The 22,604-nt window shown below is 44.3% G+C and overlaps 1 protein-coding gene across 1 annotated transcript in view; it reads left to right on the top strand.

Annotated features, from left to right (window-relative positions):
• Nucleotides 1–22,604, top strand: part of ABCA1 (ATP binding cassette subfamily A member 1) — a 135,645-nt gene that overhangs the window by 68,349 nt on the left and 44,692 nt on the right. Inside the window, 8 exon segments of the mRNA XM_029203213.1 lie at nucleotides 8,328–8,420; nucleotides 13,722–13,962; nucleotides 15,737–15,876; nucleotides 16,219–16,335; nucleotides 19,999–20,196; nucleotides 20,939–21,144; nucleotides 21,733–21,787; nucleotides 21,789–21,910. Coding sequence (XP_029059046.1) covers nucleotides 8,328–8,420; nucleotides 13,722–13,962; nucleotides 15,737–15,876; nucleotides 16,219–16,335; nucleotides 19,999–20,196; nucleotides 20,939–21,144; nucleotides 21,733–21,787; nucleotides 21,789–21,910 — 1,172 coding nt within the window.

The following is a 22,604-nucleotide window of genomic DNA, read 5'->3' as shown; positions in this document are numbered from 1 at the left end:
GTCTTTGGCTTGTTTTTTCCCATTGCTGATGGTATCTTTTTGCGCATAGTTTTTACTTTCAGAAGTTGAAGTCGTTAGTTCCCATTTTTGGTTTGGACTTCTGTATTTTAAGAAGGCCTTCCCTACCTTAGGTTCATAAGTACATTTTCTCCTCTATATCTTTTAAACTTTCATTTTTAGTTTTAGCTTTTCAATATACCAAGAATTTAATTTTGTATAGTGGTATGAGATGGAAAAATTACTGTCTTTTTTTTTTTAACATCTTTATTGGAGTATAATTACTTTACAGTGTTGTTAGTTTCTGCTCTATAACAAAGTGAATCAGCTATATGTATATATATATATCCCCATATCCCCTCCCTCTTGCACCTCCCTCCCCTCCTTGCTATCCCAAGCTGATCTCCCTGTGCTATGTGGCTGCTTCCCACTAGCTATCTGTTTTACATTTGGTAGTATATATATGTCAGTGCTACTCTCTCACTTCATCCCAGCTTACCCTTCCCCCTCCCCCTGTCCTCAAGTCCATTCTCTATGTCTGCATCTTTATTCCTGTACTGCCCCTAGGTTCATCAGAACCATTTTCTTTTTTCAGATTCCATATATATGTGTTAGTATACGGTATTTGTTTTTCTCTTTCCGACTTACTTCACTCTGTATGACAGACTCTAGGTCCATCCAACTCACTACAAATAACTCAATTTTGTTTCTTTTTATGGCTAATATTCCATTGTATATATGTGCCACATCTTCTTTATCCATTCATCTGTTGATGGACACTTAGGTTGCTTCCATTTCCTGGCTATTGTAAATAGTGCTACAGTGAACGTTGTGGTTCATATTTCTTTTTGAATTATGGTTTTCTCAGGGTATATGCCCTGTAGTGGGATTGCTGGGTCATATGGTAGTTCTATTTTTAGTTTTTGAAGGAAACTGCATACTGTTCTCCATAGTGGCTGATCTGATCTTTATGATTTCTTTCCTTCTGCTAACTTTGGGTTTTTTTGTTCTTCTTTCTCTAATTGCTTTAGGTGTAAGGTTAGGTTGTTTATTTGAGATTTTTCTTGTTTCTTGAGGTAGGATTGTATTGCTATAAAATTCCCTCTTAGAACTGCTTTTGCTGCATCCCATAGGTTTTGGGTCGTCATGTTTTCATTGTCATTCATTTCTAGGTATTTTTTGATTTCCTTTTGATTTCTTCAGTAATCTCTTGGTTATTTAGTAGCATATTGTTTAGCCTCCATGTGTTTGTGTTTTTTACAGCTTTTTTCCTGTAATTGATATCTAGTCTCATAGCGTTGTGGTCAGAAAAGATACTTGATATGATTTCAATTTTCTTAAATTTACCGAGGCTTGATTTGTAATCCAAGATACGATCTATCCTGGAGAATGTTCCATGTGCACTTGAGAAGAAAGTGTATTCTGTTGTTTTTGGATGGAATGTCCTAAAAATATCAGTTAAGTCTATCTGGTCTCATGTGTCATTTAAAGCTTGTGTTTCCTTATTTATTTTCATTTTGGGTGATCTGTCCATTGGTGAAAGTGGGGTGTTAAAGTCCCAGACTATGATTGTGTTAGTGTTGATTTCCCCTTTTATGGCTGTTAGTATTTGCCTTATGTATTGAGGTGCTCCTATGTTGGGTGCATAAATGTTTACAATTGTTATATCTTCTTCTTGGATTGATCCCTTGATCATTATGTAGTGTCCTTCTTTGTCTCTTGTAATAGTCTTTGTTTTAAAATCTATTTTGTCTGATTTGAGAATTGCTACTGCAGCTTTCTTTTGATTTCCATTTGCATGGAATATCTTTTTCCATCCCCTCACTTTCAGTCTGTATGTGTCCCTAGGTCTGAAGTGGGTCTCTTGTAGACAGCATATATATGGGTCTTGTTTTTGTATCCATTCAGCCAGACTTTGTCTTTTGCTTGGAACATTTAATCCATTTACATTTAAGGTAGGTGATTATCGATATGTATGTTCCTACTACCGTTTTCTTAATTGTTTTGCATTTGTTTTTGTAGGTCTTTTCCTTCCCTTGTGTTTCCTGCCTAGAGAAGTTCCTTTAGCATTTGTTGTAAAGCTGGTTTGGTGGTGCTGAATTCTTAGCTTTTGCTTGTCTGTAAAGGTTTTGATTTCTCCATCAAATCTGAATGAGATCCTTGCTGTGTAGAGTAATCTTGGTTGTAGGTTTTCCCCTTTCATCACTTTAAATACGTCCTGCCACTCCCTTCTGGCTTGCAGAGTTTCTGCTGAAAGATCAGCTGTTAATCTTATGGGGATTTCCTTATATGTTATTTGTTGCTTTTCCCTTGCTGTTTTTAATATTTTTTCTTTGTATTTAATTTTTGATAGTTTGATTAATATGTGTCTTGGCATGTTTCCTCTTGGATTTATCCTGTATGGGACTCTTTGTGCTTCCTGGGCTTGATTGACTGTTTCCTTTCCCACGTTAGGGAAGTTTTCAACTATCATCTCTTCAGATATTTTCTCAGACCCTTTTTTTTCTCTTCCTCTTCTGGGACTCCTATAATTCGAATGCTGGTGCATATAATGTTGTCCCAGAGGTCTCTGAGACTGTCCTCAATTCCTTTCATTCTTTATTCTGTTCTGTGGCAGTTATTTCCACTATTTTATCTTCCAGGTCACTTATCCATTCTCCTGTCTCAGTTATTCTACTATTGATTCCTTCTAGAGAATTTTTAAATTTCATTTATTGTGTTTTTTATCATTGTTTGTTTGCTCTTCAGTTCTTCTAGGTCCTTGTTAAACGTTTCTTGTATTTTCTCCATTCTATTTCCAAGATTTTGGATCATATTTATTATCATTACTCTGAATTCTTTTTCAGGTAGACTGCCTATTTCCTCTTCATTTGTTTGGTCTGGTGGGTTTTTACCTTGCTCCTTCATCTGTTGTGTATTTCTCTGTCCTCTCATTTTGTTTAACTTACTGTGTTTGGGGTCTCTTTTTTGCAGGCTGCAGGTTCATAGTTCCTGTTATTTTTGGTGTCTGCCTCCAGTGGGTGAGGTTGGTTCAGTGGCTTGTGGAGGGGACTGTTGCCTGTGCTCTGGTGGGTGGTGCTGGATCTTGTCTTTCTGGTGGGCAGGGCCACATTTGGTGGTGTGTTTTGGGGTGTCCGTGAACTTAGTATGACTTTAGGCAGCTTCTCTGCTAATGGGTGGAGTTGTGTTCCTGTCTTTCTAGTTGTTTGGCATGGGGCGTCTAGCACTGGAGTTTGCTGGCCATTGGATGGAGCTGGGTCTTAGTGTTAAGATGGAGATCTCTGGGAGAGCGCTCATCAATTGATATTACATGGAGCTGGGAGGTCTCTGTTCCAGTGTCCTGGACTCAGCCCTCCCACCTCGGAGGCTCAGGCCCGACACCCGGCTGGAGCACCAAGACCCTGCCAGCCACACGGCTAGGAAGAAAAGGAAGAAAAAAAAAAGAACAGCTAGAACCCCAAGCCAAATGGTAAAAGCAAAACTAAACAGAGAAAATCACACAAAGAAACATACACACTCACAAAAAGAGAAAAAAGGATAAAATAAAAAAATAATAAAAAGATAAAAAATTTTTAAAAGTAAAAAAAAAGAAAAAGGAAGAGATCAAACCAATAAACAAATCCACTAATGATAACAAGCACTAAAAAGTAAACTAAGATAAACATAAAACCAAAAACCAATCAGACAGAGAAAGCAAACCCCAAGTCTACAGTTGCTCCCAAACTCCACTGCCTCTATTTTGGGAGCATTCATTGTCTTTTCAGGTATTACAGAGATGCAGGTTTATCAAGTTGATTGGGGGGATTTAATCCGCTGCTCCTGAGGCTGCACGGAGAAATTTCCCTTTCTCTTTTTTGTTCGCACAGCTCCTGGGGTTCAGCTTTGGTTTTGGCTCCGCCTCTGCGTGTAGGCCGCCCTCAGGCGTCTGTTCCCGCCCAGACAGGAGGGGGTTAAAGCAGTGTCTGATTAGGGCTCTCTTGCTCACTCAGGCCGGGGAGAGGGAGGGGTACGCTAGTCATAATTGGAATGGAGGGTGAGCCTGTGGCAGCAGAGGCCGGCGTGATGTTGCAGCAGCCTGAGGCGCGCCATGTGTTCTCCCGGGGAAGTTGTCCCTGGGTCACGGGATCCTGGCAGTGGTGTGCTGCACAGGCTCCTGGGGGGTGTGTGGGTAGTGACCTGTGCTTGCACACAGGATTCTGAGTGGCAGTGGGGGCAGCATTAGCGGTTCATGCCCATCTCTGGGGTCTGAGCTGATAGCCGTGGCTTGTGCCTGTCTCTGGAGCTCGCTTAGGTGGTGCCCTGCCTTCTGTGGGCACGCGGAGCAGGAATCCCCTCTCCTCACACACCTGGAAACAATGCTGTGTTGCCTCTCCAGCAGGTCCAGACTTTTCCCCAGACTCCCTCCTGGCTATCTGTGGCACACTAGCCCCCTTCAGGCTGTCTTCACATAGCCAACCTCAGTCCTCTCCCTGGGGTCTGACCTCCAAAGCTTGAGCCTCAGCTCCCAGCCCCTACCCACCCCAGGGGGTGAGCAAACCAAAAAATTACTATCTTATATGAGTAACTACTTGTCTCAGCAGCACTGGTTGAATAGCCCATCCTTTTCCCATTAATTTGTAATATTAAATCTGATTTACGTCAGTCTCCTCTCTGTATTTTATAGTGTCCAAGCACAAAAAAGCAAAATGAAGTCTTGAGCAAAATACCTGGATAATGTAAGATTTAAACTTGATGTTGAATTTGAATTGTGTGTGTTTTTAACCCTGTGATGTCAACCCACACCTATATGTGTAACTCCAATCAGCACTCCTTTGAAAATGGAAATTAGTTTGTACTGATTACAGGTTGCCAATACTTACGTTAATGAATTCTGAGCGTTTAATCTCAAACAATGATTAGTATAAAAAGGATCCAAAAAAATGGAATTGACTATTCTAGTTATGACTTATGGATGGGTTTAGCCAGTGTTTTTCTCTTTGAGACCAAAACCTGAATCAGTCAATTAAACAAACAAACCAAAGTTCAGTCTATTGACAACAAGTTCGTGTAGTAAGATACGGTATTGTGTGGAGTTTGAATATCTAAAGGTCTGAAATCCACAGTAAATGTAATGAGGTCTTTATGTTTATGTCCATGGTTAACTATATTCATGGGTGAGACAGCCATTGCAGTAAGGCCTGCTGTGTGTGTGGAGTTTTGCTGAATTGTGTAGCTTCTAAAACAAGAAGAATAAGCTTGCTCCAAAGTTAAGACACTTAAATGGAAAAACCCGAAGGAAAAATCATTACCCAATGAAGATTTAAATTCATTCAGATGGGGAAGACATATTCTCAAAACAAAATGAACTGCTCATTGATTTGTCTCCTTCAGGGGAATGCTTGCTAGTGGGGACAACCGGCCAGTGTTGGGTCTGGGGGTTTAGAGAGCTAGCCTTTTGCACTTGGTGACTTGTGTAAACAATTGGTGTGACGTACCTGGCCGCAGATGTGTTTGGCACTATCTTGGATCCCACGCAAGGCCAGGTAAACTGATTGGCTTCTTGTCACTGCTTCACAATCTGAAGTAGACAGCATCGTGTGGACCAGATATAGAATGCACAAACAGCCACACTCATGCAAAGAGTACTGTGAAAAAGAGGTGTGAATATTGTCCAGGTGCTGTGCCTCAGTGGTTCTCAAACTTCAGCGTGCAAAAAATTTCCTAAGGATTTGTGGGTCTTACGTCTAGCTTTTCACTCAGGTCTCGGGGGCTGGGCATCGGCACGCCTGACAAGCACCTGAGAGTTCCTGAAACCACACTGTGTTGGTGAAACCTGGTTATTCTCAATCCTCTGTCATGATTTAGGTTGTACTCAAGTGCAATTGGTTTTTAATTTAATATTTTCTTTTAATCAACTCATTTGTTTTGTATAAAGAAAAGGAAACTGAATTACTCCTATAAAAGTAAAATCGGTATCACTTACTGTACATAGAGGGTACACATGAATATACATTAAGATAAATGTGTGTGTATGTGTATATATATACATAATCATAGGCAATGATTTTGCTTTAGGTTCTTCCATTTAAATGTCAAGTTTGGGGAAAGTTTCTGTGTATATGGTATAAATATATACCAATATAAGTATATCTGTCATCCACTTAATATTATCTTTTGTTTCTCAGTTTGGCAAACACTAAGAAAAAGGGTTATAGGGGAGAGAGAAGCATTTGCCCCAGGCCGTCAGGAATTAAGGATGAGGATGTCTTGGTTTTGTGCTGAGGACCATTTATAATTTTAGAAATAGCACACTGGAGTGTGGCTGGTATTCTTGCCTTGAGCTGACAACTCTAGCTGTCTGCCCCGTGGAGAAGGGCACCTCGACAAGAGGAAAAGTTCACCCAGAGACAGACAGAAGGGAGGGTGCACGTCCCTTCAAGAACTGGAAAACCCTGTGTGCAGAGGACTAGCCCTTCTGTTTTGGTAGTAAACTTTGGAGGAAGGGAAGAGAAAGGCAAGGATGGAATTGTTTATAATTATAAGGACCTGTGGTGTGCCAGGCACTGTGCAGGGGCTTGCACATGGCCTCTGGTTTAATGTTTTGAAGGCGCTGTGACACGTGCACATTATCGTTTATTCTGCTGTGGAGTTGAGGAAGTGGAGGCATGGGGAGTTGAAGCCACTTGCCCAGGGTTCTGTAGTCACTCCAGTTCACCCTAGAGTGATACGAATCTTATTTCAATGCAGACTTGAAAAAGAAATGCATTAACTACCACATTTTAAGTTTTAAATGTTTACATTAATGTAATTTAGCATTTTTTGTTTTGCTGTGCAATCCTGAACATGTATCCTCTTGTGAGCCTCATGGTAAGCACAGAAACAGTTTTTACCTCCTATGTCTTCCAATTATGACCTCTCGTTATGTAAAAACTTTTCCTTATCAAGGTCTCTGTAAGTTCAACTTTTAGTGTGGTAGCCTTCAGGTGGTAATGTGAACCTGAAGAGAGAAAGAAAAAGCAAACAAAAAGCCCCCCACCTGTTTTCGCTCATAATTACTTCATGGAAGGAATGATCATTAACACAGCCTGCGAGTTGTGTCACAGAGACCTACCTGAGTGTAGCATTTCAAGGAAAGCATGGGCCCATCAGAGGACTGGGAGTGTGGGAAGGCTGGTCTCTGGGGAGTGAGCCATTCTAGAAGAGCTGATGAATCAGGCTGGATGAAATCTTCCAGAGAACCTTTAGACAGATTTTATCAGAAATGTACATTTGGCATTATGCTAGGATATTATGATGAGATCATGATACTAACTTAGCCTTCTGCATTTGGAGTTCTTTTTAAAGGGAAACATCCCAGGCTGCTGTTTCCCAGAGATAATGATGAGCTCCGTCTACTTTCAGCCATCTTCCATGCAGGCTGCCTTATGATTTCACAGCAATCTCTGATATATGACAATATCAAAATGGTTCAGCCTTCTCTAGATTTCTGAGGGTCTGATATTGAATAAAATGATGCCCGTAGAAGCAACAAGGAAAGATGGGTTTTCCCCTGGAGATTTTTTTCCCACTATTTCACAAATAGGAGTGATGAAACTGACCCTGTGTCTTTTTTTCTTTGGAAGCATGAAAACTCAGAAGCAGTTCTGGCCTCAGAGCCTGTGCATCATTGCTCTATTTCTTCTCTAGCTTAGGCTTTCTGCCCTAACCTAGCTTTTCCTTGGGCCTCAATTATTTGCTTAGATTTGCCATGCAGCTAGGCGGCATATTACGATTTGACTCAAACTAGACATAAAAACAAGTATTTTTAAATTATTTTAAATTAATTTTAATATATTAAAAAATAATATATTAAAAATAAGTAAATTTCCAGTGTTAGAAACAGTGCTGACTTGAGTGGAATGAAAGAGAATTCCTTCTTTCCATGCTTTTGGCAACTTTATACTGTCTTCGTTTTTTGTGAGCCATCACACACTTGTTTCTCAAGGCCATTCCCATGTTGTCTTTCTTGCAGAATCATAGACAGAGTCGGGAATTTATGGTCAACTTTGCCTTGGTCACACACACACACACACACACACACACACACACGAGATATTTTTATCTCTTGCATATCAACTAGTTTAAAATACCCTTTAAAAGCATCCATCAAAGAATTAGTAATTCTTATCTGAGATGAACAACCTGCAAACATACAGTTAGAATAATTTTAGTGTCTTATTTTGATTAGGAGTGGGTTTCTTGTGTTTTAAACTCAAGATTGTGAATAGTTTTAATTAACTTGTTTATTTTTAAATACAGATTTCAGGTTTACATTGAGTTTAGAAACAAATGATTTTTTTTTCTCATTGCAGACAGAACTAAACTCCACATCTCCCTTCCCCAGCAAGGAGCTGGCTGAAGCCACAAAAGCTTTGCTGGATAGTCTTGGGATTGTGGCTCAAGAGGTAAGTCATTTCTTTTTCAGCCCCAGAAGGCAGATCATCCACTATCACTTTTTTCCACCCTGAGTTTGGCTCAGAGGGTCTTTTTGATTTGAATATCATAGGAAATGTAAAATCAGCTTTATATCCGTGATCTTAAAATTACCTGATTTGATCTCCTTACTTTAGAGATGAAGAAACCAAGACTCATAGATGTCTCAAGGTTAATTAGCTAGGGGCTGAAGGCCTGATATCTAGCCTAGAACTTTCTCTAATTACTCTTGGCCCCTAGTTAATGACCCATTTGTAAAGAGGATGATTCCTCCTCATCTTCCGTGTACTGTATTTGTCTTACCAGCAACTTCTCCGTATTTATTTATTTTTTAAAATAAATTTATGTATTTATTTGTGGCTGAGTTGGGTCTTCGTTGCTGTGTGCAGGCTTTCTCTAGTTGCGGCGAGCGGGGGCTACTCTCCATTGCAGCGCGTGGGCTTCTCATTGCAGTGGCTTCTCTTGTTGCGGAGCACGGGCTCCCCATTGCGGTGGCTTCTCTTGTTGCGGAGCACAGACTCGGCATGCGGGCCTCAGCAATTGTGGTTTGCGGGCTCTAGAGCGCAGGCTCAGTAGTTGTGGCTCACGGGCTCAGTTGCTCTGTGGCATGTGGGATCTTCCCGGACCAGGGCTCAAACCTGTGTCCCCCGCATTGGCAGGCGGACTCTCAACCACTGCGCCATCAGGGAAGCCCATCCTTATTTCTTTTTCAGTAGCAAAGCAAGACAGTCTTTTTACCAAAACATTTGTTTGCTGTCTGAAGGGAAGAACATGGTACCCCTAATTCAGATCTTTCCCTTGTCAATATCTGGGCCCTGAGTTCAACTATGGGAATGTAGTCTCCTGATAAAAGTTGAGCTTACCTTTCAGGTCCACGTGTTTACAAGCGTATTAGAATAACCTTTGTCACAGGATCAGGGGGCCTAACTTACAAAAAGCAATTAGCCATTCCTCTGCCTCCCCGTCAGCATGTGCTCACCTTTCTGACACCCAGCCTTGTTTCCCATTAGACTTGGAAAGGGGGAACCATTTGGAGCCAGGTGTGTAAAGAGCTAAGCTTGAGGGATGGTGGTCAGAAGCCATGCAGGCCTTAGTATTTAAGACACTGGGTAGGAATAATTCATGGTGAAATTCTCTCAGACTTGGTCCAGTCTTATTATGAGTTGCTTCTCTAAGTCATTTTTTGGGGTTTGTATCATTTTTCTCAAATATCAAAGCTCACTTTATGTCTCCTAAGAATAAAGGCTTGCATGGTCACTATGGGAAATGCAGAACGTTTGGAAAATAGAGAAAACACCAAGATTCAATGCTGTTGATTTATTAGTGTTTTGCTTTGGGGTCTGTTCTGTTTTTCAATTCTGCTCATGTGCGTCTGACTGGAGAGGCGTGGCTTTTGGGTCACTTTCAGGAGGAGAAGCCCTGTTCCAGGCTGCCATCTGTTCTTCCGGTTATGAATGCTGGTGACCGCTCTGTAGGTGGAGAAGCTGGGTCTCCCAGGGTTCTTCCAGGAGGCAGAATGAGAAATAGAACCTGCCCTGCAAGTCATTTCTCCTGGGCCCCGTTAGCTGACACTGATATGCCCCGTACTGCTCTGCAGGTCCCTGCCAGCCTTAGGGAAAGCAAAGCAGGGACTCTAACATGGGAGGCTGCCTCTAAGCTCACGGTCTGGTTGCAGCTGTTTCCTCTTACGTCACTGGCCTGCCTTTTGTCTGGGTTAAAAAGAAAAATGGAAAGCATGTGATGCTCATGTGGTAGAACCTCTCCAACTGAACAATATACATTTTTCCTGGCAGCTGCTTCCTTGTGCCCTGCTTGTTCCCTGGTCCTGGACGGCAAGGGCCACCCGCTCCTCTCAATGGAACACTAAGTCAAGTCACTTTTGCCACGAGTGACTCATTATCTAACTTGCCGTTTCCCTGGGACAAATGGGAGGAGATAAATAAATAAGTGCACTTGTTGATCTGCTCCATGTTTGGAAAGAAAGTTGGTTGTTTGACCAAAGCACAGCCCTTAAAAAAGGGAAGCTAAGGGAAAAGGGAGCTAAGCTGCCCTGGTTCATGCAGTTTCACCCAATTTCCCTGTGTAATCCACATGACAGATGTGAGTGGGTCCTACTGTGCCCATTTTACCGGTGACACTGAGGCTCAGAAGAGCTAGACAACTTGCCCACAGTCACCTAGTAAGTTAATTGGCAAAACTGGGATTCGAACCCAGGACCGTTGGCCTCGAAAGCCCATGTTCTTGCTACTTAAGCCCACTTTTTGTCTGAACCCTGATGGTAACTGGAATAAATAAAATAATAGATAAATAAATAGATAATAATAAATAAATAAATAGAATAAAAAGGAGACTCTTCAAAGAAAGAAAATATGGATTAACAGGGCCGGCAGTTGGCTGGGAACGGGGACTTTTGGAGCCAGATGAGTGAGAGCGGACATGAGCATCACATCTCAGTGACGGGAAGGTGAGCCTGGGGAGGCAGGGCAGGAAACAGTGTCTCCGTTATCTGCCCAGCACCCACCAGGTGCCTGCCACAGCCGGGTGCTGGGGACTCAGCAGCGAGTGCACTAACTTCCCTGTTCTCGTGGGACTGACATGGGGCGAGAGACAGGAATAAACAGGTCTGTATATCATGTGACAGCAGGAATGCCTGCCATGAAGAAAAATAAAGCCGGGTAAGAGGCTGGAGGGTGATGAGGTGGTGTCTTAAAGGGGGCTGATTGGTGAAGTCCTCTCTGGTCAGGTGACATCTGAGCCTGAGGGGAATGACACTAGGGCCTCCACTCCAAGCAGGAGGAACCGTAAATCCAAAGACACTGATGTAAGGCATGATGAAGAGATGTATGTAAAGACCAGGGAGAAGCTGGGACGAAGTGAGAGAGTGGCATGGAAATATATACACTACCAAACATAAAATAGATAGCTAGTGGGAAGCAGCCGCATAGCAACAGGGAGATCAGCTCGGTGATTTGTGACCACCTAGAGGGGTGGGATAGGGAGCGGGGGAGGGAGATGCAAGAGGGAAGAGATATGGGGATATATGTCTATGTATAGCCGATTCACTTTGTTATAAAGCAGAAACTAACACACCATTGTAAAGCAATTATACTCCAATAAAGATGTTAAAAAAATAAAGATCAGGGAGGAGCCCAGCCGTGGCCAGAGCAAAGAGAGCAAGTGAGAGGGGAGTCGGAGGTAAGGTCACAGCAGGAGGTGAGTGTGGTGCAGGGCTGCCAAGGCTGGGTCTACACTGAGTACGATGGGAGGCCAGTGGAGGGTCTGGAGCAGGGGCGCCTGGTGTGACCTAGAGGATGAGGGTCATTTATGGTTCGGCTGTTATGCTAGGAGACTGTGATGGGGGCGAGGGCAGGAGGAGGCCATCGCAGTGGATTGAGAAAGTGAGTCAGTGGTTCTTCACTCCACAGATGTCGATCAAACGCCACCTTCCGTGGGCTGGAGGATGAGCAGCCCCCTTCCCTGTGAGGGGGAGGGCTTCACGGAGGAGGTGTGGAGCGGGATTTGAGGTGCAGAAGAACGAGTAGGAGTTTGCCCCTGAGACAGGTTCTGGGAAGAGCCCAGAGCTTGGAATAACTCAGTCATTTATGGTGCTTCTGTCCAAAGATGTGCTGGCTTTAGGTGGGGAGCAATTTGTCCTTTTGATTGGGGGATGGTGGTGGTGAGAAAGAGAAGTGAGTGGCTTTTGCTGTCGTTTAAAAATCTCTAGGGGGCTTCCCTGGTGACGCGGTGGTTGGGAGTCCACCTGCCGATGCAGGGGACACGGGTTCGTGCCCCGGTCCGGGAAGATCCCACATGCCGCGGAGCGGTTGGGCCCGTGAGCCTGCGCGTCCGGAGCCTGTACTCTGCAACGGGAGAGGCCACAACAGTGAGAGGCCCGCATACCGCAAAAAACAGAAAAAACAAACAAACAAACAAATCTCTAGGGCTGTTGCACCCACCAAGGAAAGGAGAGGTGGTCTGACTACCTCTCCCCTCCCCATCTGTATACTTCATACAGGTAAAGTCAGGAAAAGCGGGCCGCCTAACTGTGTTCTCCCGGTGTTAGATGCTCCCTCTGGAGGAAGGAATCTTTGTGACCTCTGACCGCCTCTGGGGCTCCTGGTTCCCCTTGCAGGCAGAAGGCAAATGTGGGCTCTGTGGTGCCCAGGACCTTGTCACTCACCGGAGCCAGCAGGCTCTGTGAGATGGAAAACTGGGCCCGGGGGCAAGTGCAGGGTTCCGCAGCCACTCCCCTCTGCTCACCACGCCTCAGGCCTCCAGGCGGTGAGGACAAGCAGTGACATGTCAAGGAATGTAGGGATGTTTTAATGATTTATTGTGAAATGTGTGGAAATACAAAGTGCTCTATAAATATTGAATTATAAGAGCCACTGGGCCAAGAAGTCCGCACAGTGCTGGAGTACGTTGGTGTGTGAGACAAAGAGCTGGTCACGTGTGAGTCCCAGACTCAGACCCCCCGCTGCCTGGGGCATCTGGATCTTCCGGCAGGGACTGTTCTGTGTTGGGCCCTCTCTGGGACGTCAAATATCGTGTGATTTTCTCCTCGCCACACTGTTTTAGCTTCATCATCTTGATGGGAAGTTGGGCCCTCAGAGAAGTGACTTTCTGAAAGCTGTGAGCTAATGAGAGACATAAGTGGGATTCAAACTCGGTCCCCCACCATGCGCTCTTTCCATTGCCCGACACTCAGCCGAGACGAGGATGGGGACTTCACACACAGCGCCTCTTCTTCCCGGGGGCAGAGGGCCCCTCAGTTTCCACACTGAAGTTTGAGGTGTTTTAGAAATGAGGCAGTGACCGAGGGTGTGAGCAGTTCCTGACGTACGCCTATGAACACATAGTCATTCAAAGAAAGCATCCTCTTCTGTAAACTCAGTGATCATCCGAATGAGATAAAGCCCGTCACCAGGGGCTCCCCTAACTGCTAAGTGGTGCTTCTCAGTCTCTAATGTGTCTAGGGGTCACCTGGGCACCACGTGAAAATGCAGATTTGAACTGTAGATAGATAGACCAGAATCTGCACCTCAAACGGCCTCTCCGATGACGCCGATGCCCCTGGTGCCTGGACCACAGAGGAGTAGCAAGGCTCTGACAATCCCATCACAGAGCGATGCCCCTCTGAGAGGTGACGTCAGACAAGACATGTTCTGGGCTGAGGCTGTGGCGAGGTCAAGACATTAACCTGTTCATTCCTATTCTGTGTCTTCAACCTGCCCCGCGCTTCCCTCTGCTTTTCCTCCTGATCTGTCCACCAGCTCTTCAGCATGAGGAGCTGGACTGACATGCGGCAGGAGGTGATGTTTCTGACCAATGCGAACAGCTCCAGCTCCCCCACCCAGATCTACCAGGCCGTGTCCCGCATCGTCTGCGGCCATCCCGAGGGTGGGGGCCTGAAGATAAAGTCCCTTAACTGGTATGAGGACAACAACTACAAAGCCCTCTTTGGAGGCAACGGCACTGAGGACGACGCTGGCACCTTCTATGACAATTCTACCAGTGAGTGTCCGTGCAGACCCAAGCCCTGGGCCCAGCCCACCTCGGTCCCAGGCTCAGCCCCGCGGCCCCTGTGGCACCTGCTTCTTCGTGCTTATCCTCACCCTACGTAGCAGTGGTGGGTGTTTGTTTACCTGTCTGTTTGCCCCCCAGACTGAGCTCCTAGAGGAGGGAATCTTAATCAGTGAACTGTCCCCACTTGTGTGAACGGAGCCTGGCACATCCCAGGCGTACAGTGTGTTTATCAAGTGAATGGATGACTGAAAGCCAATCCCTCAGTTTTCTGGGGGATGTCGGAGGGTGGTTCCCAAAGTGATCAAGTATCTTCTCCTTCTTCTCCCCCTCTCCCTTGCCCCTCCCCTCTCCCCTCCCTCTCCTTGAGGTATGCTTTACAATAAAGACTTAACAATAACAACAGCAATAATAAAAGATAACATTTAGGGAACATTTCCTATGTACTATGCATTTTATTTAACTTATCTCATTTAACCCTTAAAATAACCCTGCGAGGAAGGTTTTATAACCCCACATTTTATAGGCTCAGAGAGGTTCAGCGACTTGGTCAAAGCCACACCATAGCTAATTGGCAAGAGCCAGGATTAAGCCAGATCTGCCTGGCTCCATGCTTTTTTTCGGTAAACCACGTGGCCTCCAAAATACCTGTTCATGGTGGTGTGTGTGTGCCATCAGACTGAGACATGTGGTCTGCTGTTTGTGGTTCTTAGCTGCAAGGTGGCATTGAAGAACCTTGTAACTCCATATCTGTTCCCCACACTTGGGCAGTTTTGTGGGGATGTGTGTCCTGTGCCTGGTGGCAGCCAGAAGCCAGCGTTATAGTTTTAGACAATGGCATCGTTTTCATTGAAAATATGATGCAAGTGAGCCTTTCTCCATTTCTAACTGCAGGTGTGCCTTTCAGACACTGAGTGAGGTGGCTTTTTGTGCGTTATTGTGACGCAAGAACCTTTTATTCTTGTCTGGAGTGAAGCACTCCAGACATGGCAGGTTGCTTTGCGAGCCTGAAGGGAAGGGCACTGTAGGCGGTTTTCTGAAATGCCGTCCCCTCTGCTCCCTCACTTTGTAAGTCAGCCCAAGGGAACCTTCATTTTCACAACAGATATAACTGTGAGAAAATCCTCTTGAAAAAAAAAATTATCTTTGTAGCATGTAGAGGACACTTAGTATCTAAAAGAACCAAGAATGAAATTTTTTTAAAAATCAGGAATCCTCCTGGATAATCAAACCCTACTGTCTGTTATAAATTTGGATTTTTCAGTTTGGGATGTTTATTACATTTATTACATATACTTGTGATGAGGCCTATTAATTAAAGGGAAATTTAAAATTTCTGCTTGAAAACTAAAGTCTGAATTCAGCTCTTTGTTTCCAATAAAAACAGAGTGGTGAGGACTGGTGCAAGCTATTTAGAGTTATAAAGGATTGTGCATAATAAAAAACATTTTTCCATATTGTCTCAGTTGTGAGTTATCCATCGTCAGTGTTACAATAAGCTCTGATTATTTATCAAGCATCGTTCTAGGGGCTGCACAGATAGCATCTCAGTTAATCCTCTCTGCATCTCCGCCAAGTAGATGTCATTAACTTTATTTTTACAGAGGAGCCAACTGAGGCTCAGACAAGTGATGTTGTTACATAGCCATTAAGTGGCAGAGCTGAGATTTGAACCCATGACTGACCAGCTGGCTCCAAAGCTCTTGTTAGTTCCTACAAGTACATTAGCATGCATACAAATATTTGCCTTTCATCCTCTTCATAGCTCCTTATTGCAATGATTTGATGAAGAATCTGGAGTCCAGTCCTCTTTCCCGCATCATATGGAAAGCTCTCAAGCCCCTGCTTGTTGGGAAGATCCTGTATACACCTGACACTCCGGTCACAAAGCAGGTTATGGCTGAGGTAAGCTGCCTGGGCCCAAGAGGCCCTCTACAGAATCCTCCTAGAATTATGGACAAAAATATAAAGGTGGCTTCGGATGGCATGTGTTGAGTATACTCATGGCTCTTCTGGGATTTCCAGAGTGAGAACCTCCAGTTTGACTCAGGCCCAAGCTGACTGTTGAGGGCCAGCTCTCCAGCCTTGGGTATTTGAATCACTGCTGCAGGCAGACACTTCTTGGGAATGGGAAGGACTGGAAAAGGGCTTCTGTGATGGAACATCTTTTCAGGGAGCAGCTGAGTTCTCATGTCTCTGCCTCCCTCTCTTTTTTTTTGCTGCCCCTGGCTCCCCGTTTGACCCCAGGTGAATAAGACCTTCCAGGAACTGGCTGTGTTTCATGATCTGGAAGGCATGTGGCAAGAGCTGAGCCCCAAGATCTGGACCTTCATGGAGAGCAGCCCAGAAATGGACCTTGTCCGGGTGAGTGTCCCTCTGATTACCGGGTACCTGATTGATGCTCCTTACTTTCCCAGAAGTGACTGAGATGAGGATTCTTTACATTGAACCAGTGCAGACGTACTGAGCGTCGCTCAAGCCACAGGCCCATCACTTGGCAGAGCTACAGGTGACGGTGCACAAATCACACCATTTCATTCACATCAGCATCAATGTGTCTGATAGTCAAAATCAGATTTCCAAGAAACCTAGGGCTGGTATTTGGAGCAAGAGTTTGGTGATTACAGGACCTTGATTATTTTCATTTCTGGCTCTAGAGCCACAGCATCTTACTTAGCCCTACTATGTCCTAGTGGGTCTTGGACAGAGGTGTGTGTGAGCAAAGGTCTGGTCTGACCTGAGATACCCATTCCCCGAGGCACCGTGTGAGTGTAGAGCTGCTGTTACTGCATGGAGGGGAATTGTACTTAGTGCTTCAGAACCACTTGAAAAGGGATAAATGCTCTAGAGACAATTGGATTCAAAAGCGGAGGAGTCTGAGCATGGAATGTCTCCTTTGCTTGAGTCTGAGTGCCATTTAATCGCATCATCCTGCCTTGGGCTGAGTCAGAGAATCATTAGACTATTTCCTCTCTCCATGGTGAGAGAGGCCTCTTCCTTTTTTCCTGCTGCTATTAAGAAGCACGAATGGATTTTGCCAGGTTTCTTTTCTTGACACCTCATTGATCGGAGGGGCAGCTGGGTGTTAGAGGAGGTATCTACCGTGGGAGGTGCTCTCCCAGGCTGAGGACTGTCCCTTGATGTCCCTGGGAGGGATGATATGCAGGTGGTCTTCCAATGAGGGGAAAGCTGGAGTCATCTTTATTGCACTAGTCTTGCAATTTAATTCTTAAATTGGGAGGCCTTAAAAACCAAGGGACTTCAGTCAGAAAAACATGAACAGTAATTTGTATGGATTGACTAAATACTTCTGACTAATAATGATAACAACAACAACTTATGCCCTTCAAGGATGGATCTCTGTTGGACTCCAGTCTCTCCTCCAAAAGGGATTCAAGTGGTCCAGCCACAGACAGTGCCATAGACTTAGGTGTGGTCTCAGGTGTCTTCTTCCTGGTCCTCTCCTTAGAATGTACATTTCTACTTGTTGGACTTCTCTCCTTCTGCGTCTCAGAGGATGGTGAGGGTCCCTGTTGAAGGAACTCCATGAGTTTTAGTCTGTAGGCAGAACGATGCTTCCCCTTCTCTTAAATAGACGGTTTGGCTTGGATGCTCCAGCAGCTCACAGGCTCTCAGTTCTTCTGGGACAAGGCGCTTGCCAACATGGCCATGGCATTCATTAGCACTCCTGCTGGAGAACACAGGATGTGTGATGGGAAATGGAGGAGCTGTGGCTGGGGAGAAAAGCATGGCATGTGGTTTGGAGAGCCTTGGGCGTCAAGCCAAGGACCTTTACTTTAAGCTCTGGAGCACCATGAAAGGGTGCTAGGCAAGGGGAGCTATTACTCTGGTTTGACAGGTGGATTGAAGAGGGGAAAGGTGGAAGGCAGAGTCCAGGGCGGAGGCTATCCAAGTAGGTGGCCAAGGCATTGGCTGGAGGCAAAGCCTGGTGACTGCTTGATTGTGGAGGGGTGAAAGAGAGGGCAGCTTCAGGATGATTCTTGATTTCTAGCTGGTGGACGGTGGGGATGTCCAACAGGCCAGTGGGTATTGGGGCCTGGCGTGTAGGGGGCTGGTTAGGCTGAGACACCAAATGCAGACTCATCAGCCTGCGGGCGGAGGTCGAAGGAGCCTCCTCCAGCTGCTTTCTCTTCTCTACTGTTCACTCCACAAGCTTGGGCCACTCAGTCCTCTGTACCCCCTGCGGCCTTGCGTCTGGTACACAAGGCAATGCTTGAGACTTTTGCGTCTGTTGGGGTAGCTCTTTCTTTTTTTTTTTTTTTAGCTTTATTGAGGTGTAATTGACAAATTAAAAGTGTATGTATTTAAGGTGTACAACTTGGTGTTTTGATATATGTATGCGTTGTGAAATGATCTCCACAATGGAGCTAAGTAACATGTCCCTCACTTCGCATAGTTACCTCTCAGCAAGTGTCAAGTATACAGGACAGTATCATTAACTATAGTTACCACACTGTACATTAGGGCCTCAGAACTCTTTGTACTGCAAAACTGAAACTTCATACCCTTTGACCTCCCTGTTTCCCCCAGCCCACGACAGCTACCGTTCTACTCTGTGGTAGCTCTTATCTTCTGCTGTCTCTGGCTCTGTCTACACCCGTCGCGTCACCCCACATATCTGGAGGCGCTTCTCCGTTGAGTCATGTAACCCACTGATACTAAACTGTTCTCCTTTCTGAGCTGCTGTTTGTCTCCTTCATCTCAAGCCTCTGCTTTCTCCCTGGCCACTGCTCCTGAGGGGGATCTTTGGTCTCCTGGCCCCTCTCGTGCTCTAGAACGGCCATGTGATCAGTGATCTCACTGGGCATGTCTCTCCAGCCTTGCTGCCCTCCTTGGCCATATTGCTGGGAAGCCACACTGGCCAGGGAGGGCCTCACCCCAAATGCCACATGTCTTCACTCAGGTCTTATTTGCTCAGTTCCAGTCCCAAACAAGTCATTTCAGAATCACTAACCCATACCCCTGTGAACCTTTGTGAGGTACAATTTTGTACCTATTTTGTTAACAAAAACACATATCTTAACTGATGACAGTATAAATTGTTATTCCCTATAGGAAAACAATTTGGAATGAAAATTGTAAGAGCCATAAAAAATGTGTTATGCTGTGTATCTGCATTTCACACACCCTCAGGGATGTATCCCATACAGAAATAATTTTAAAGAAAAAAGTCACCATATGAGAGAGAATGTTATTGCTATAATAATTGTTATTGTGAGAAATTAGACTAAATGCTGCGGTATGGGAATAGTTAATGAAATTATAGTTTATGTATGCTATAAAAACTATTATGCTCCCTTTATAATAAAAAATATGAAGCCACACGGCGAAAAAACTTATATGTTAGTAGAAATAAGACTGATTTAAAAAATAGCAGAGTTTGGCTCCGTAGGGATTCCATTTCAGTAGAGCCAGAGCTTCAGGTATGTTCTCAAAGGTGTGAAAGGAGTTGCAGCTGATTCTCCTTTCCACGAGCTGAGGTTGAGACAGACCCATTTTTCTGGCAGCATATCTGTGCAGGCCTCTGCCCTGGTCCTCTGCACCTGCTGGTTGAGCACCAGATTGGTTTTCCTTCTCTTCCATGTTGACCCACATGGAGAGCCAGCCAGCTAGGGAATAAGAAATGGAAGACAGGCCTCCTTTGCATCATGACCCGTGCATCCCGCAACTGGAAAAGATCATATTGGTTTAACAGCAGAATTCTTTTCCCAAACTAAACAGCAGAAGTAGGTGTGGCTTAATTCAATCTAGAGATTAGGGTCTTTATGAGGAATCATCAGCCTGGATCTCAAAAGAGGAAGAAGATATAATGTAGTGGGAAGGTGCAGTAGAATCCGAGAGCCCAGTATTCTCACCTGTAAAATGGAAACATTGGGTTACCTATCTCACAGTGTTCTATGAAGATTTTAAAGAAAGACAATGTATGTGAAAGGGTTTTGTAAACCATATAGTGCTCATCAAGACTTAGTGGTGTTTACTACTTGTACTTTGTTATGGGAATGGCAGACGCTTTTGGACAGCAGAGGCAATGACCACTTTTGGGAACAGCGATTGGAAGGCTTAGATTGGACAGCCAAAGATATCGTGGCATTTCTGGCCAAGCACCCAGAAGAAGTGCAGTCCACTAATGGCTCTGTGTACACCTGGAGAGAAGCCTTCAATGAGACCAACCAGGCAATCCGGACCATCTCTCGCTTCATGGAGGTGAGAATCTATTCTGCGGACCTCTTAGAAAAGGCTTTGGCTTCTTTCTCTGAGATGGTGCAATAAGGTTTGGATTGGAGTAAAGTTTAGAAATAATGTGTCATCTTATTTACAGTAGTATCCCTCCACCTAACACAGGGTGTAATGTACAAAAAGGTACTCAATGAATGTTAGTTAAATGACTGAATGAGTAAATCAACAGACCTAACTTCTAGCTTTTTTCTATCTGACTCAAGAATGTCTCTATCCATCGTTTTCTAGGTTTTCCTGTGTTTTGATATCCCAATACCTAATGGCAACAAAGCATTCCCTTAAAAAAGCATTACTTATGAAACTTACCTAAAATCTAATAGGACCGATTACACTTTAAAAATTGAGTCCTAAAAATGATGTGACTTAATAGGGACAAATGAAAGGTTTTTTTGTTCTGTTTGGTTAGTTGTTATGACTCAAAATTAACTAAGAAAACAGAAGTGAAAATGAGGTTTAAACCTCTTTCCCTCCACAAAAATCAGTATAGGTAACTTACCTCTAAATACTTCCAACATTTCCCTTAAATTGCAGTTAAAAACCAAAACAACCCATTTTCAATTGAATATTGGAGAATGACTTGAGAGAGGAGTAGAGAGGGAGGATAAAAAAAGTCATGCACTGAGCGCTTCTCTCTTAGCATGGATTCTGCCTTGGCCACTGCTTGTTTTCCTGGCCATCGGCATTCTCATGTCGGCTGTTCTTCCTTCAGTGTGTGAACCTGAACAAGCTGGAACCAGTGGCAACAGAGGTTCTGCTCATCAACAAGTCCATGGAGCTACTGGATGAGCGGAAGTTCTGGGCTGGGATCGTGTTCACTGGAGTTGCTCCTGGCAGTGTTGAGCTGCCCCATCACGTCAAGTACAAGATCCGGATGGATATTGACAATGTGGAGAGGACGAATAAGATCAAGGATGGGTAAGCTGAATCCCCCCATCATACCAGCCAGTCTTGGGAAAGTCAAGAGCAGCTAATGTGAGTGGAGGTACTTTATTTTAACTAATAATTTGGTAAAAATTTCCAACAAAGTATAACTGAAATTGGTGGCATGATTTTGGTGTAACTGGCTCATTCATTGTGGAGACAACTATTTCAAAGGTCTTAAAATATCATTATCTTTTGGTTCAGCATTTCCATTCAAGGGAATTAGTCCTGAGGAATTAAATCAACAGGAAAAAAAGACATTAGATTCTCTGTGCTAGCACTATCCCTTTCTATAAAAGGGAGCAAATAAGCAAGATAAAAGGGAATGGTTAAGTAAATTGTGGCCCGTGTACTTGTTGCAATGTTAGGGAACTAACGGAGGGGGGAAAACCCAAACCAACAAGTGGTTTGCTCATTCTGATTATATTTATTTAAAAACGTGTGTATGTGTCAGCTGAGACCAGAAAGTAAGATACAGAAATAAGAAAAGTGGCTCTGTAATGGTGGTAGGATTGTGGGTGACTGAATTTTTTTTATTGTATGGTTCTAAGGAATGTTTGATCGCCTGTGGTTTGATTTAAGGTACTGGGACCCCGGTCCTCGGGCTGACCCCTTTGAGGATATGCGGTATGTCTGGGGGGGGCTTCGCGTACTTGCAGGATGTGGTGGAGCAGGCAATCATCCAGGTGCTGACGGGCACAGAGAAGAAAACTGGCATCTACATGCAGCAGATGCCTTACCCCTGTTACGTTGATGACATGTAAGTTACCAGCGAGCCACCACCTTTGCTTAACTGGTTAACACTGTCCCCAGGTGGTGTGTACACACACACGCACACACACACACGTCAAGGGAGGAAACAGAATGATTATATTTATTTTATATGTGTATTGACAGGGGTCAAAAAATTGGTTAAAACAAGATTGCAGCTACTGCAAAAAAAAAAAAATTGTTTTTGGAATTCTGTGGGAATTTCAGGAAATAAGATGCCAGATGTAGGTAGCTGACAGTTTGAGCCACGTCACCAGTAATCCTCACTCCTTTCTAGTCCATGGTTACCAGAACTTTTATTTTTTTATACTCCATCCTTTCAGTCAAAATCAGCCCAATCTGCAAGTTTAAGATGTGTCATGACGAGCACATGCCAAACACATCCACACATCCTCACGTCCCCCAAACACAGAGGCACAGCGTTCTAGACCTATAAAAGCAGACTTTGTGTCAGTTTTTCTTCTTCCTCTCTATAAGTGGTAAACCTCATTTTCAAACAATGCAAATAAAACCGAACAAGGCCTTTTTATCTTAGACATTTTAGATAATCTTTTAGTGCTTAGTCGCTGCTGCCAGGTTCTCACTGTGGGGACTGTGCCTTTGGAGCCAGTGATTTCTTGTGAGAGAGAGAGAATAGGCAGAGGTGTAGTTATTGCAAGCATCTGAAATATGTCATGTCTCTT

Source organism: Monodon monoceros, unplaced genomic scaffold, assembly GCF_005190385.1.
Source record: "Monodon monoceros isolate NGI ecotype Baffin Bay Population unplaced genomic scaffold, NGI_Narwhal_1 Super_Scaffold_5, whole genome shotgun sequence".
Classification (NCBI taxonomy): Eukaryota; Metazoa; Chordata; class Mammalia; order Artiodactyla; family Monodontidae; genus Monodon; species Monodon monoceros.
The sequence above is the reverse complement of the archived record's forward strand: the minus strand, read 5'-3'. Positions and strand labels throughout refer to the sequence as shown.